Raw genomic sequence first — 15,027 nt, forward strand, 5'->3', positions numbered from 1 at the left:
TGCTTTGGCAATTTCGTACATGCAGTAAAGTAAAAGTTGCCAAATGTATTTTACTGCATATGAATGAATAAGAATATGTACTTTTTTGTATCGGAAAAAAAGGTAAGTAAAATGGCACAGTGATTAGACAGGTTTTTCTACTGCCCAGCACAGTTTCCTCCCAACAGGAACCATCACTCAGGGAAGAAGCTTAGTGATTTGTATTACTGCTAGATACCTAATATTTTGGCACCCCCCAGTGGAATACACTTTCCATGTACTTTATTTAATATCAGTAGATTTAGGCAAGAAACACCAAAACATGTAGCTGGCCATAAGACTGTGGCGATAAGCAGTAACATTACCAAAGTTTGCACAGGTCCAATAACAGTGAAACAAGTCCTAGCATTTATTACTTTAACAGCACTAGATCAGTTAAGGGCGAAGACAAGCGGCAATTATTTGATGCAACTTTTTAAAATGTTGGTTGCAGCAACTAACTGTGAAAAGTCGCAGGGACTTATAATCAAACCTATGGTGGGAAAGTCACTGCAACTAATCACGCAAAGTTGGCCAATTGTGAGAAAGAGGATATATCATACTGATCAGCTAGAAATTAGCGTATGATTCTATGAATCCATTCACTCACCAGTGTGATACTATGCTGTTCTAGGGAAACCAATGATTTTGCAAATGGGTCCCCAGTCATCTGAAGAATTTGATCATCCAAATATCAATTGAAAGGGGTGGTTCACCTTCAAGTAAACTTTTAGTATGTTATAGAGTGTCCAGTTTTTAGCATCTTTGTAATTGGTCTTCATTATTTTTTATTATAGTTTATTAATTATGTACCTGCCTTTTCTGTGTCTTGCTAGCATTCACCCAAAAACATTGTATTGTTACTTTTTATTCCTTAGCTTCCTATTAGTGATGTGCAAGCCAGCCCACAGGATTGGTTTGGGCCGACCTCCGCATTACATTTTCGGGTCGCAACCTTACGCTGTCAGCTTCCTGGTTCTGGCTCTCTAATTTATAATCACGTGTCTGCACACGCCCCGCCCCTTTTGTGACATCAGGGGGTTGAGCGCAGGTCTATAAATAGAGCAAAATAACTGAAAATCCAGAAGACCAATTGCAAATTGACTCATAATATCAAAGTCTACATCATAATAAAAGTTAACTTTAAGGTGACTAACCCCTTTAAGTGATTGCACATGAAAAGATCATGGTATTGTTAAGTTGAACACATCAACTGCTAATGGAATGTCTTTTTCTAGAAGAGCTTGCTAGACCCTAGAATTATACTAAAAAAAAGATTTTGCACAGATCCCAAAACATATAATTAAAAATCTAAAAAGACTGAGTAGAAAGCAGTAGTAAAAAATTACCGGGTAAGACAATTTCAATACAGTCAAAAATGCCCTATTTGTGGAATTTGTGTTGTGTTGAGCTGTAGGTTTGGAACAGGTACTGATTCTTGTATCATCATTCAGACGTTGCTTTACTGTGGTGGTCTGAATTATTTTCTGTATCATTTGTATCATACAGTTTTTTTTTGGATCTGGTGAGTGATCTGGTATATGCCTTTATAAGCACACAATGGAACATAAGGCATGTCAATGGAGTATCATAGATGGTAAATATAGAATGTTACTCATTGGAGAATATATCTGATACTAAACTCATTCCTCATTCAAATGCAACACTTCTTGCACTATGGGAGCATGGGGTGTGGCTGCATACATTTCTGGCATGGGAGGACCTACCCATTTTCTTAATGGCCTGGTTGGTAAAAATGAAGCTTGATTTCAATGTTATTAATAAGACAAAATTTTGAAAATATAGGAAGGACCATTGCTACTCACATTTTGTCTTTTGACAAGTAGCATATAGAAAGACATGAAGTCACATGACATTATGAAAGCATTAATGTGACTTTTTAATGTTACAACCACATATTATCACTGTAATTCAACAGACATGTATGCAGGGAGGCATACAAAAAGACTGCTGGGTACACAATTCCTATTTATGGGGTATAACAGGCAAAGTAGAATACACAGAGGAAGTGTAGAGAAAATAAAGATTGCAAGTGACTGCCCAGAGACTTTATTTCTAATTTATAAAATCTGAAATGCATTAAGGAGTTTCATTTTCTTGCAGAGTAAAGACAAATAATGACACCAGCTTAATGGATTATGCTGAATAAGGAAATTCTCTGCAACCATGCCAAACATCCAGGAATGTGAGCGAATGTGTCATGCGGGGCCTTTGTCAGCATGTACAGACACCTTGATTGCAAAAAGGTACTTGCTACAGCAGAGGCTTGGCAAGGGGAGCTTTGGCACTGTCTACCTGGTGATTGACAAAAAGGCAAAAGATGAACAGGAGAGCCTGTAAGTAAACATGTATAGTCTTTTTATTGTTATTTTAGTATGTATTACACTTTTTTACTGTCAAAATAGACAGAACTGTGAATTTGTAACAGCAAAAAGAAAAACAGATCCTTCCTACTGGACCTGGCAAATCTTTCTTTATGAAAGGAGAAGTAAAGTTACAATCACTTGGATGAGTACCAAAATGTTATGTACCCCCCCAGTGATTGTAATGGCTTACCTGAAACCCCCAGTTAACCTGTTAGGAGAAAACTGCACCAGCCTGGGGTAAATGCAGGTGAACGATCCTCTTCCTTCCTTCTCCTTTTGCAGCAATCCTGGGGCCCGGGGCTTTTCACTCTACTGTGAATGCATGCCAAACAGGAGCACCGGCTGGCAGGGTTGGACTGGGCCGCCGGGACACCGGGAAAAATCCTGGTGGGCCCCGGCTCTAGTGGGCCCCGGTGGCCCAGACCCGACCCTTACCTGCACTCCCCCTGCCTGACCGCTCCTGCCCTGACGCGTTAAATTACGCGCGTTCGGGGGAGGACGTCGGGTGGGGGACCCTGCAAGGGGGGTCAGGGTGGCCCCTGCAAGGGGGGGGAGGGAATTGGGGGACACGGCCGGCAGGGGCACCTGCAGGGTCCCTGGGGCGGGAGCCCCGGTGGGCCCTTCCCCCCTAGTCTGACCCTGCTGGCTGGGGGTATTCACTAGGGGGGGCTAACATTTGGCACCACCTAGTGATTAGGCCTTTCCTTCTCCTTTAAAGGACATTAATAGGCTTATCCACTGGAGGTGCCAATATGTAAGGCACCCTCCTGATGATATAATTACTAACCTTGGAGCCCCATGTTCCTCTTCTGTACAAACATACCAGCCCAGGGTAGTTGTTGGTAATGAACAATGCTGCCATGTTTGTCTCTGTTTCCTTGCACTGCCCTGTGCAGCACATGGGCACTACAGTGATTCTGTGGACTATATTGCACATGCACTGACTCAGAGCAGCACAAAAAAAACACCGGGAATATCGGCAACCACAACTATGTCACAAAGATTTGCTTGTCGGTGTAGACCTGGAATTTTACATTATTTTCTTTAAGACAAGAGAATATAGTAAAATTAAAAAAGTTGCTGATGTTTTATACAATCTATAATAAAAACACTATTGAAATCATGGTATTCCATCAACATTTTATTAGACTGACACTATAACTGTTATTACAGGCCCTAAAGGAAATAGTTTGATCATTTATAAAAAGGAAACTGCCAACATTAGGCAGGAACCACTGAAGTGCATGGAAGTAGTGTCACTTGCACTGTGTAAATAGGGCCCCATATTTTTACTACAGTGTCCCATTAAATGTACAGTAAAACTGAATGTGGCAGTGCTGTGCTCTGTGCTTGCAGGCATAATGCAGCCCTGTGCTTGCTATTGGGCAGGTAGGGGGTAGGAGTTGCCTACATGCCTCCCCCACCTGCCACTCACACATGCAGCACTGCCTTACTAATTTTGGAGACCTGCAACTATTCTGCAAAGTGCTGGGTAAGGTGCAAATTTGCAAAATTCATGGTACTTTGCACCTGCCTTCTGCACCTTACATGCTGCCCTTCAATTTGTAAATAAGTCTTTATGTGTTTTCCCTTTAAATTATCTGTGCTCACCACAATTTCTGAGTGCTCTGGCGTTGAAAATTATCTGTGTGCTACACCTGTCCTAGAAGTAAGCCTTACATGTGTACTTACATGTGTACTTACATGTATATGCAAATATATAAAGACACCATAAGATTTATTCACTGGAGCACCAGTTAGCCTTTTAATATTCTTATTACTGTGTGCAGTACAAAACTTATAGGTGTAATAAAACTACTGAGAATATGTGTAAATGATACTTCTATCTTTAGGCTTACATTGCTATTTCACACTATGCTGCCAGATGTTCTTGCTGCGCTCTGCTAAGTAATGTGTCACACGTGTCGTGCTGATAGCAAGGCATATGCTAACAAATCACCGCTAGGCCTGAGAAAGTGTGTTTGGCAAGGTGCGTGCTGAAATAGTCAGCATAGAAGAAATGTGGTGCATTAAAAGCTAAGACAGCTTTACAGAAGCGATGTAAGAAAGATGTGGCCTGAACCTACAGGAGAATGGAAAACAGCAGGGCCAGAATTAGGGGTAGGCAGAGTAGGCAACTGCCTAGGGCAGAAACGTTGGGGGGCGCACTTTTAGGGGGAATTTTTTATTTCCACTTTTACCCTTGGTTTGCTTGGCCTTTAATGGTCTTTTGTTTTAATAAACCGTCCGCCCCAACTCCCTCTGGCTTGTTTTCTGTACTACAGTAGTGCACCCCACCCCTATCTTGCCAGCATATATCTTTATTTCCAACGCTACTGTTAACGCGATGTGGTGCATGCTCTGCAGGCGGCACGTCTATACATCAACATTGTTGAAACAGCTGTGCAGCAGAGAAAAAGCTGGCGAGCTGGTGTGGCTCATACCAAAGACAATTGGAAAATCTCTTGCTTATTTTCTGACACTTTCTGCTGTTGGCTCAGGTACAGATTGGGGGCAATATGTTTGGCTGCTGCTGGCTCAGGTACAGATTGGGGGCAATATGTTTGGCTGCTGCTGGCACAGGTACAGATTGGGGGTAATATGTTTGGCTGATGCTAACTCAGGTACAGATTGGGGGTAATATGTTTGGCTGATGTTAACTCAGGTACAGATTGGGGGTAATATGTTTGGCTGATGTTAACTCAGGTACAGATTGGGGGTAATATGTTTGGCTGATGTTAACTCAGGTACAGATTGGGGGTAATATGTTTGGCTGATGTTAACTCAGGTACAGATTGGGGGTAATATGTTTGGCTGATGCTAACTCAGGTAAAGATTGGGGGCAATATATTTGGCTGATGCTAACTCAGGTACAGATTGGGGGTAATATGTTTGGCTGATGCTAACTCAGGTACAGATTGGAGGCAATATGTTTGGCTGATGCTAACTCAGGTACAGATTGGAGGCAATATGTTTGGCTGATGCTAACTCAGGTACAGATTGGGGGCAATATGTTTGGCTGATGCTAACTCAGGTACAGATTGGGGGTAATATGTTTGGCTGATGCTAACTCAGGTACAGATTGGGGGCAATATGTTTGGCTGATGCTAACTCAGGTACAGATTGGGGGCAATATGTTTGGCTGATGCTAACTCAGGTACAGATTGGGGGCAATATGTTTGGCTGATGCTAACTCAGGTACAGATTGGGGGCAATATGTTTGGCTGATGCTAACTCAGGTACAGATTGGGGGCAATATGTTTGGCTGATGCTAACTCAGGTACAGATTGGGGGCAATATGTTTGGCTGATGCTAACTCAGGTACAGATTGGGGGCAATATGTTTGGCTGATGCTAACTCAGGTACAGATTGGGGGCAATATGTTTGGCTGATGCTAACTCAGGTACAGATTGGGGGCAATATGTTTGGCTGCTGCTGGCACAGGTACAGATTGGGGGTAATATGTTTGGTGTTGTAAGATCTCTTTATTAAAAATAAAACCGTGTAATGGTAAGGTGGGAAAGGCTATGCAGGATGGGGGCCACCAATTGAAGCCCTTGCCTAGGGTGCCAAAATACCTTGGGCTGGCCCTGGCATACAGAAGTCAGGGGTGTGCCTGACATGACTCTCCACGTTACATCACAGTTGACATCCGCTACATGCTTACAATTTAGACATCACTCATGTAAATGCTAAGAAATCTTGCAGTAATTACCATTTTAATGTAATGAATCTTTTGCCAAGGGTGCCCCTCTGGGACTGGCTCAGTGCATATGCCCTCTCTGCTCTTTTTTTACTCTGGCCCACCTATACCAGCTCTGATTAAAAGACTAAAGTGGAGATATCTATGGCTTAACCACTATTTTGTTGACAGCAGTTTAAACTTGTGAATCCTGTATTTGTTTTTTTCCAGCTGGTTTCTAATTTAATGCTAGCTGTCCTTTGTACTGGTTTGTATCATAGTCCATGTCATCCACATTCATATTTGAGACAATTTTAATGTCATCCAAACAGTGTTGTAACTTAACATTCTCCAGCGCTCTCTCTTCCTCTAGTCCTCCTCCCCACCATTCTCCCTTCTGCACTTCTGGCTTCTTATAGGCAGATGGGGCATTTAAAGGAATGGAAGGAGCTGGGGACAGTGAAGCATACATTTGCACACACTTTTGCAGTAAATCAAATATGCAGCACTTCTTCATTGTCATTGGTTCACCCTTCCCGGTGTAAGTGGCCTCAACTGTCCAGCACATCCAAAGTAGCATTCTCTCTATCTGCCACACCAGCAGTCTTTTCATGTCCAGTACAGCATGCATAGCAATGATACAGCCTCCTGGCTAAATAGCATTATGGCATATAGTGGGAGTGCTCTGGAAACCTTGAACAGGTTGTCACTGACTGTGGTACTAATTTGCCTGGCATCCACCAGCCTTCCCCAAGGACATCACCTATTTGTACACACAGGGCTTTCCTAACTTATTCATCCTAATCGTTGTCCCACTTGACTTTCTTGTAGGGGCCACAACTGCACTTGTTAACTAACCGTCACCTCAGAGGTGAGCTACACTAACTTGCTGGCTAGCTACAGTTACATGGTCCACCTGCACCCTCCGGTCATAGTCAAGAAGAACTTAATTTATGGTTCCTGGAGTCCACCAAAATCTTACTTTGGCCAAAAAGGTTCTTCCTTACTCTCAATCCCTTTAAATAGGTTTGAGGGCCTATGACCATCCCTGTGCCAGCAACTTCCTAAATGATTCCATGCATGGGCAACCTTAGGAGTTACTGCCATCTGCTGAACAAAGTGCAAATTGCACTAGACTATATATAAAATATATTTCACTTCTATACCAACTCCATGAACAGATCTGCCACCCACCTGTTTAATACTAAAACCACTTACTGAGCCACGAATGCAAATAAAACCAATTTTTGCCATTCCAAATAGCTAATGTGGGTGCATCTTACATCATTTGCCTTTCCATTTTAAATAGGTAGTCTGGTTTGGGGGGCATATTGATGTGCATAAAATTGAAGAGAGGGTCAAGAGGTAACAATTAGCAGTACAGGTATGGAATGTATTATCCAGAGTACATGGGACCTGAGATTTTTTTTTTTAGTAAGGGGTCTTTTCGTAAGTTGGACCTTCATACCTGTTCTTGTACTGTTTTATTATTACAGAGACAAAAAGAAATATGTTCTAAAATACTGAATTATTTGATTAAAGTAAAGCCTATGGGAGATGGCCTTCCTTTAATTTGGAGCTCTCTGGATAATGGGTTTCCATACTTGTTCCAGAAAACTGCAACAGCATGTTTTTGCCAAAACTCCTGAAACATCACCAGTTTCTAAAATCATCAGTTAGGGCCCAACTGGGCCCTTTAGATCTCTGAGCACCCTAGCAGTTACTATTATTAGCAGGGTGAAAGACTCCCGAATAATGCCAATAAACTCTACACAGCTCTGTCATTGTGTTTCTATAATAATAAGTTGGTTATAAATTACCAAATAATGCCATTTATCAAAAGATGCAAATGTAATATGTTTTCTAATATTTTTAACCTGAACCAAAAATAGGAATTATGCTGTGTTTGTGCAGTTTAGAAATATAATATGTGAGGACAATATATGTATAGACATTAGGACTTTACTGGTCACCAAAGTCATAAAAGCAGTAGCTGATTATAATGTATGTTATGTTATAATATATAAAATTTTATAATATACTGTATAAAAAATGTATGTAATGTTAAAGTGATACTGACACGAAAAAACTACTTTTCAAAATATGAATATATATATAAAAAGCTACCTATAGGTCGTGTTGACGGTTTTTCGCTGACAGGTTTGGTTTTGTAAGTAATTGTTACTTGAAGTTCATTAACCTGACTGTTTTGCCAGCCTGACTGTCCCTTCTCAGCCTGTCAGTTATAGCTTCTAATGCTAACAGACAAATATGGCAGCCCCCTCATAGAGGAACACGGGGGATCAGACAGGTTATGTAAATGCCTCAGGCAAATATTTTTATGGCAAAATTATAAAGTTCTTGCAAAGACAATGTTATGATAGATGTAAAAAAATCTGGTGTCAGTATCACTTTAAGTGTTGAGTTTGAATAATAGGTTGTTATATTCTTATTAACACAAGAGGTCAGTATTCAACCACATTCCCAGTACACCATCTTTTACATTAGAGAAACATGCAGAGAATTGTGTCAGTTTCTATGTGGTTTATACACTTTATAAATAAAATCTTTTGGATTATATCTGGGCTGGTCAAGTCTAGAGTCATCAGAGCTATGGAAATATAATCAGTGATGGATATTGTTCCCTGCATTTCTTTGAATATTGTAGAGAAAAAAATGGCTATCAGCTATAGAAGGTGTATTTCTAAATATAAGAAGTCTTTTATTCATGGGAAATATTTAAAGGAGAAGGAAAGGTCTATGTAAAAAGGTATAAGCACTCACAGAAAAACTGTCCTCTATCAAAAGAAACACAGGATTTCTTGTTTTATTTTGTGTACACATGTTCTTCGGTATCAGACTTCCTGCTCTCAGAAAAATCCTTCAAGGCATGGCATGTACCTGCTAAGTTTGCTTCTCTCTCCCCCTCCCATTCCCATCATCTCTCACTCCCCCTTCCAACTATGTTGTGTAATCTGAGCTACCAGGGGCCAGAGCTGCAGCACGGTAGCCACTAAGACCAAGCTAAAATGGCAGCTGCTATCTTAAACAAACTTCTAGAGCTGTTTACTCAGGTATGGTAAAGCTTTCTACAGATTAAAGATAGAGTTCTAGCTTGTACTATTTTGACTAATCTATTGGCAGTAAAAAGCCACAATGCCTTTACTTCTCCTTTAAGGGTGACATCAACCTGTCCTCTAGTTTAAAGTAGGCATGCCACGCTTAGGCCATGTTGGAAAAATTATTTATACTAAAATATATACTGTATATAATATATATAGTACATCAGTAAATATCCCCCCCCCCCCCAAAACCTAGTATGTGCATTTAGACTAGATGAAACATGATTGAATATGAATGTAATTCATTTTCTGCATTCCAAGGTCCCCATCTATCATCAGCAAAGATTGCTGATGTACTTAACCTAACTGTCAGTCAGAATCCTGCATGAAAATAGACAGATTGCTGAGTAGGGAATAGTGAAGCATAACATGATTACACAAATGGTACATAATTGATTTATATAGAAAGTTTCAAATTTACACGAGATGAGGCTCATATTAAATTTTCATTTTTGCAATAACAGTTGGCCTATAAAAAATGGTCATGGTTTGAGAATTAAGATTTGCTCATCACTTAATACTCAAATATAACTAATGAGATATGTTTGTCTTACACACAACTAGGAACAAGGGAAACCTGATAGGCAAATGATATCAACAACAGAGGTGTAAATTTAAGTGCATTCTCGGTCTACCATGTGCATAAAAGCAAAAGCTGGCATCGTACAAAGATGGCACTGTGAAGTGGTGACATTCTAATGAACTTATAACATTAAATGCGCATTTTTGCAAGAAACCTTGGTTATGCAATAATGGAGCTGTAAAGGGGTTGGTGTAAACAGGGAGGCATTTCATTTTTATATTTGATGCTGGGGCCCTAAGGTGATTCCAGCTAGAAAACTATATACAAAAAGTCTGTAGGTTCTTGCCATATTTGTGTCTGGTTTCTCTGGGTGCTCTAGTTTCTTCCCACACTCCAAAAACATAATGGAAGGTTACCTGACCCCTGGTAAAATTGACCCTAGTTTGTGAGTGTGATAGGCAATAGCTTGTGAACTATGCTAGCATAGGGACTGATGTGTATGCAGTGTCAGACTGGGGTACTTGGGGCCCACTAGAGAACCAGACCCAGCACAGTTACTGGCCCTAAAATTTGCCCACATTAAAAAAAAGTTTACTTGGGTTTATTTTGGCACGTAGGAGCAACTCCCCCTAACAACTACAACAATACTGCATTGCAGTTGCTTCCAAAACTGCAGTTTGATCACTGTGTCCATAATAACTAAATGAGCCCTACAGTCTGTGGGGTAATCAGATACCGGTACTGAGAAGGACCACCTGCATTGATGCATACGTAAACTAGATTGTTCTGTACAAGTTTGCTCACCAGTTGGATCCAGGTTTCTGAAAATGAGAGCCACTGACTGACACCACATCAATGTCATGTCAAGAAAATGTAACTGTCAGTAGGCAAGGGTGGCGATAGAAAGGGGCAGTAAATAGTGGAGTGCATCCAGTCCATATGTTTTGGAATACTTAGATTTATGGACAATTCTGATTACTGTGATAAATATTTGGTAAAAATTCATAATAAAAATTCATTAAAAAAAACCCTGATGTGAATAATAACATTTGAGAAAAATGGAAACATTGCATCATCAGGCATCATCAGGCATTTCTGGGTGCTTCTCAGAGTTTGTGGCCTAATTGTCCCATTTTACCAAGCCCCAAAGATATATAATATGTTGACATGAAATTATTTTGAGCTTGACAATACTTCTAATCATACAACATTGACTCATTGATCAGGAACCACCAGCTGTCATTAAGGATAGCCCAGAGCATATCCGCACATCTCTGTGCTGAGGGGTTTTATTAGTCACATGTAAGAGACTCTTTCCTAGTGATTTCCTCAGTTCTACCTGAATTGCTCTCCCTCTGTGTAACAGTTCTAATGTTCTTGTTTGAGAGTTGACGGAAATAGCTCTTGATTGGAGGTAGAGCTCATGTATTTTTTTTCTGTAGAGTGAATTTCAAAGTCCTTGCCTTAATGTGTTGTCTCTTTTTCAGTACTAATTTGGAGAATCCTTTATTGATCTTTCTGAAACAAGGATATGCTGGCTGGACAAATCCGCAGTTAATTTCATTCCCTTAGGATGATGTGTGTTTGACCTGAAGGCGTTAAATTACTTCCAAATTTAGTTTGTTATATAGTTCAGACAACTGATATCTCTCTTTGAAGCTGTTCTATTGCTTCTAATCATCAGATAAGGAGTGCTCTGGAAATCCTTTACATCATCCAGAGAATTCAGGATCACAAAGTGTCAGAGGAAATTTGATGTTCAAAACACCCACATGACTTTGAATAAAATGTTAGTTCTTGTGCAATCTCTTTGAAAACAACAACAATGTTATTGATAACTCACAAAAATCAATTACCAAAGTGCAACACAGTTCACAGCAAAAAAATTAATTGGAGCTCATTTACAAATTGACAAACATCACAAGGAGTATAGTTTTTATCCTTCCATACAATCTGAGTGTTTCTGTTTTAGTCTCTGTTTTACTCTGTTTAGTGTGCAGAAGAGCCCTTAGAGCAAGGCTCAAGAATAGGAGTGCTAAGGGCTACGAAACTGTGTCTGTGTGGTCAGCTTTTAGCTCTTTTTGCTTCTGTGCTCTGTACCCTGCACAGGGATTTACATTTTCCCATAGGTAGGCAGTAAAGGTAGTGCTCCCATATGCTCCATTCCACCAGCAAATTTTAAATGATGGCCATTCCAAGGAATGCCCATCAGCTGCCTGCTTCCTGGTCCTTTCATGATGCACTGCCTACATGATGAGGGCTTTTAGGCTTTACTGCCTAACAGAGAAGACATACGGGGTGATTAGTTGGCGCAACTTTTAAGTAAGTCTGTAGCAGCGACTTTTTAAAAAGTCGTGCCAACTAATCGCCCTGCGTGTCTTCGCCCTAAAGGTGCCCATAAAAGGGCAGATTTCAGTTGCCGGGTCCTTCTGATATCCGATATCTGGCCTAAATTTGGCCAAATCTTCAGCAGGCAGGTCTGATTTTCCGCCGGATCGGGGACCGCATTGGCTCTTTGATGCAGTTCTAGGGTCAACATTGAATTAGCCCGATATCGCCCACCATAGGTACAGACCAATTTCAAAACCTACTACTCAAGGCAATCCAGCTTAATTGCGAAAACTTGCCTCCCTTTGCATTTTCCTGGTTTTCCAGATCAGCACTTTTTATGTCATACTATGGAAAGTAATTTTTGGGAGCTTTATTGTCCGGGGTAGCGCATATTGAACTGTGGGTAATAAATCCTACTGTGTGCCTTGTCCCTAAGGGAGTTCAAGGGGAAGTGGGTATTGCGGGGATATAATTCCTGCTGTGTGTTCTGGCTGCAGCACAGTAAAAAAAAGCTGTGACATTCCTCCCTTTTGGATTCCATTTATCTAGAGGCCAATTTATCAAAATTTAAGTTTATGTTTATGAGACAAAACTCAAGTGGGAATATTCTGTTGTACTTTTTTCTTAAATAAGCTAGCATTCGAGAAGAAAAGTTGCACAAGTTTTGTCCCAGTAAATTTTTTGACATCTGTGGCTTTTTTTCCACAAAGTCGAATTTTGCCTCTTAGGGGCAGATTCATCAAAGTACGACTTTGAATGCCGAAATGGGTAAAATTCGGATTAGATACGATAATTTCTGATGATCGAAAATGTCACGAATATGCTTCCAAAAAAATCGTAATAGTCATGACAATAATGTATTGGCGATCCAAAAGTCACAAAATTTTTGTATTCGAACAATCGTAAACGTCAGGAATACCTTTCTGACTTTGATCCTTCTGTGCATGTTTTTTGAAGCCTCCCATAGGACTCAATGGCACTGTGCAGCGCCAACCTGGCCCAAGGAAAGTCACGATAACAAAACTTTAATGAAACCGAAACTTGCGCACTCGGCGCAACAAATACAATTTTATCGCACAAATTGTCGTAAGGTACGAAAAAGTTGTGCAAATTAACGAAAAAGTCGCCAAAAATACGCACAGAGTGAAAATAAAATAAAATTTTTTTGTATTCGGATTCAATCGTACTTTAATGAATGTGCCCTTAGTGTTGTACCCCTTCTCCTTAGCATTCAGGAACTGTATTATACAGGAGCGATTCTAGACATATCGCCGCCTAAGGCGGCTCCTGGATGCTGCCCCCCCCGCTCCCCAGCGCTTACCTTCTGAGCGCAGGAGCGGGTCTGGGGGCGGTGAGATCGCTAGTGCAGAGAGCACAATTGCGTTCTCTGCACTAGAAGAGCCGAATTTCCGGTTTAAAAACCGGAAATTCGGCTCTTAAAGTTACCAGGAGGGGCTTTTTGCTGCCCCTGGTAACTGGGGCGCTTCTGCCACCTGAGGCGAGTTTCTCAACTCGCCTAATGGCAGAAGCGCCCCTGGTATTATAGCATTGCAGTTGGATTATCTAAAGCTGAGAGACTGCAAAACATTTAATGCGGAAAGTTATTTTTCATGCACTTAGGGGCTGATTTACTAACCCACGAATCCGACCCGAATTGAAAAAGTTCCGACTTGAAAACGAACATTTTGCGACTTTTTCGTATGTTTTGCGATTTTTTCGGCGTCTTTACGAATTTTTCGTTACCAATACGATTTTTGCGTAAAAAAGCGAGTTTTTCGTAGCCTTTACAAAAGTTGCGTAAAATCTTGCACTTTTTCCGTAGCGTTAAAACTTACGCGAAAAGTTGCGCCTTTTTCGTAGCGTTAAAACTTAAAAGGTGCGAAGTTTCGCGTAAGTTTTAACGCTACGAAAAATCGCAAGATTTTACGCAACTTTCGTAATGGCTACGAAAAACTCGCGTTTTTACGCAAAAATCGTATTGGTAACGAAAAATTCGTAAAGACGCCGAAAAAATCGCAAAAAATACGAAAAAATCGCAAAATACCGATCTTTACGAAAAAAACGCAATCGGACTCATTTCGACCCGTTCGTGGGTTAGTAAATGTTCCCCTTAGTGTAGTCTCCTAAACTAGACTGGTGCCACTGATAAATAAAGAGACTACAGTGAGTGCATTGTATGAATTCACATGTATGCAACAATTGTACCTTTCTTGTTGTCTCTAGTACAAATAAATCTAAAGCAACTGGACTTGTTAAGTAATCATTGAAGACATTTCACTACTCATCCGAGCAGCTTCTTCAGTTCAACTGGTTTGAGAAATCCTCAGCATATATACTCTTCCACTAATCCAATCACAATGGCACTTTGTAACTCTTCAGAGAGGGGACATCTGAAACTCACAGAGGTGTGAATGCTGTGGAGTTACTTTGAAAGGATTGCCAATGTATTATGCAGCTCTTCAAAACAGGTGTTACTTGTTAGAGTTGCATAAATGGATGTGTGAAGGGTTCTGAAACTGCCGGGGTACAGATGTTAGAACAGCATTGTATGTAGCAGACATACCAGTCAGTTGAACTGAAGAAGCTGCTCGGATGAGTAGTGAAACGTCTTCAATGATTACTTAACAAGTCCAGTTGCTTTAGATTTATTTATACTAGATACTATACTATACTAGAAAATTTTCATAGTCATACTTTCTTGGTGTCCTGTTTCTGTTTTTTAGGTGCACCATACTGACTACGTTGCATGCTACTATTTAAACCCTTTCACATAAATATAGTTATTGTTTGTTATGAAAAGGGCACATCTGGAAAGCTTAACTAGCTCCCCTCTTGTAGACAATACACAGCAGTTTGTTCATTTATTGAAATTGTTAAATGAGGGAACAGTATATAATACTGAGCACATGAAAGCATTTGGATAACAGGTTCCATCTGGTTTATTAATCAGGAAGCAATGATGCA

At 40.5% G+C, this 15,027-nt stretch overlaps 1 protein-coding gene across 1 annotated transcript in view; it reads left to right on the top strand.

The window, feature by feature from the left end:
* Positions 1-15,027, top strand: part of nek11 (NIMA-related kinase 11) — a 128,146-nt gene that overhangs the window by 2,393 nt on the left and 110,726 nt on the right. Inside the window, 1 exon segment of the mRNA NM_001078968.1 lies at positions 2,143-2,375. Within this exon segment, the coding sequence (NP_001072436.1) occupies positions 2,206-2,375 (170 nt within the window). The 5' untranslated portion in view covers positions 2,143-2,205.

The sequence above is a fragment of the Xenopus tropicalis genome, chromosome 6 (assembly GCF_000004195.4).
Source record: "Xenopus tropicalis strain Nigerian chromosome 6, UCB_Xtro_10.0, whole genome shotgun sequence".
In the NCBI taxonomy this organism is placed as follows: domain Eukaryota; kingdom Metazoa; phylum Chordata; class Amphibia; order Anura; family Pipidae; genus Xenopus; species Xenopus tropicalis.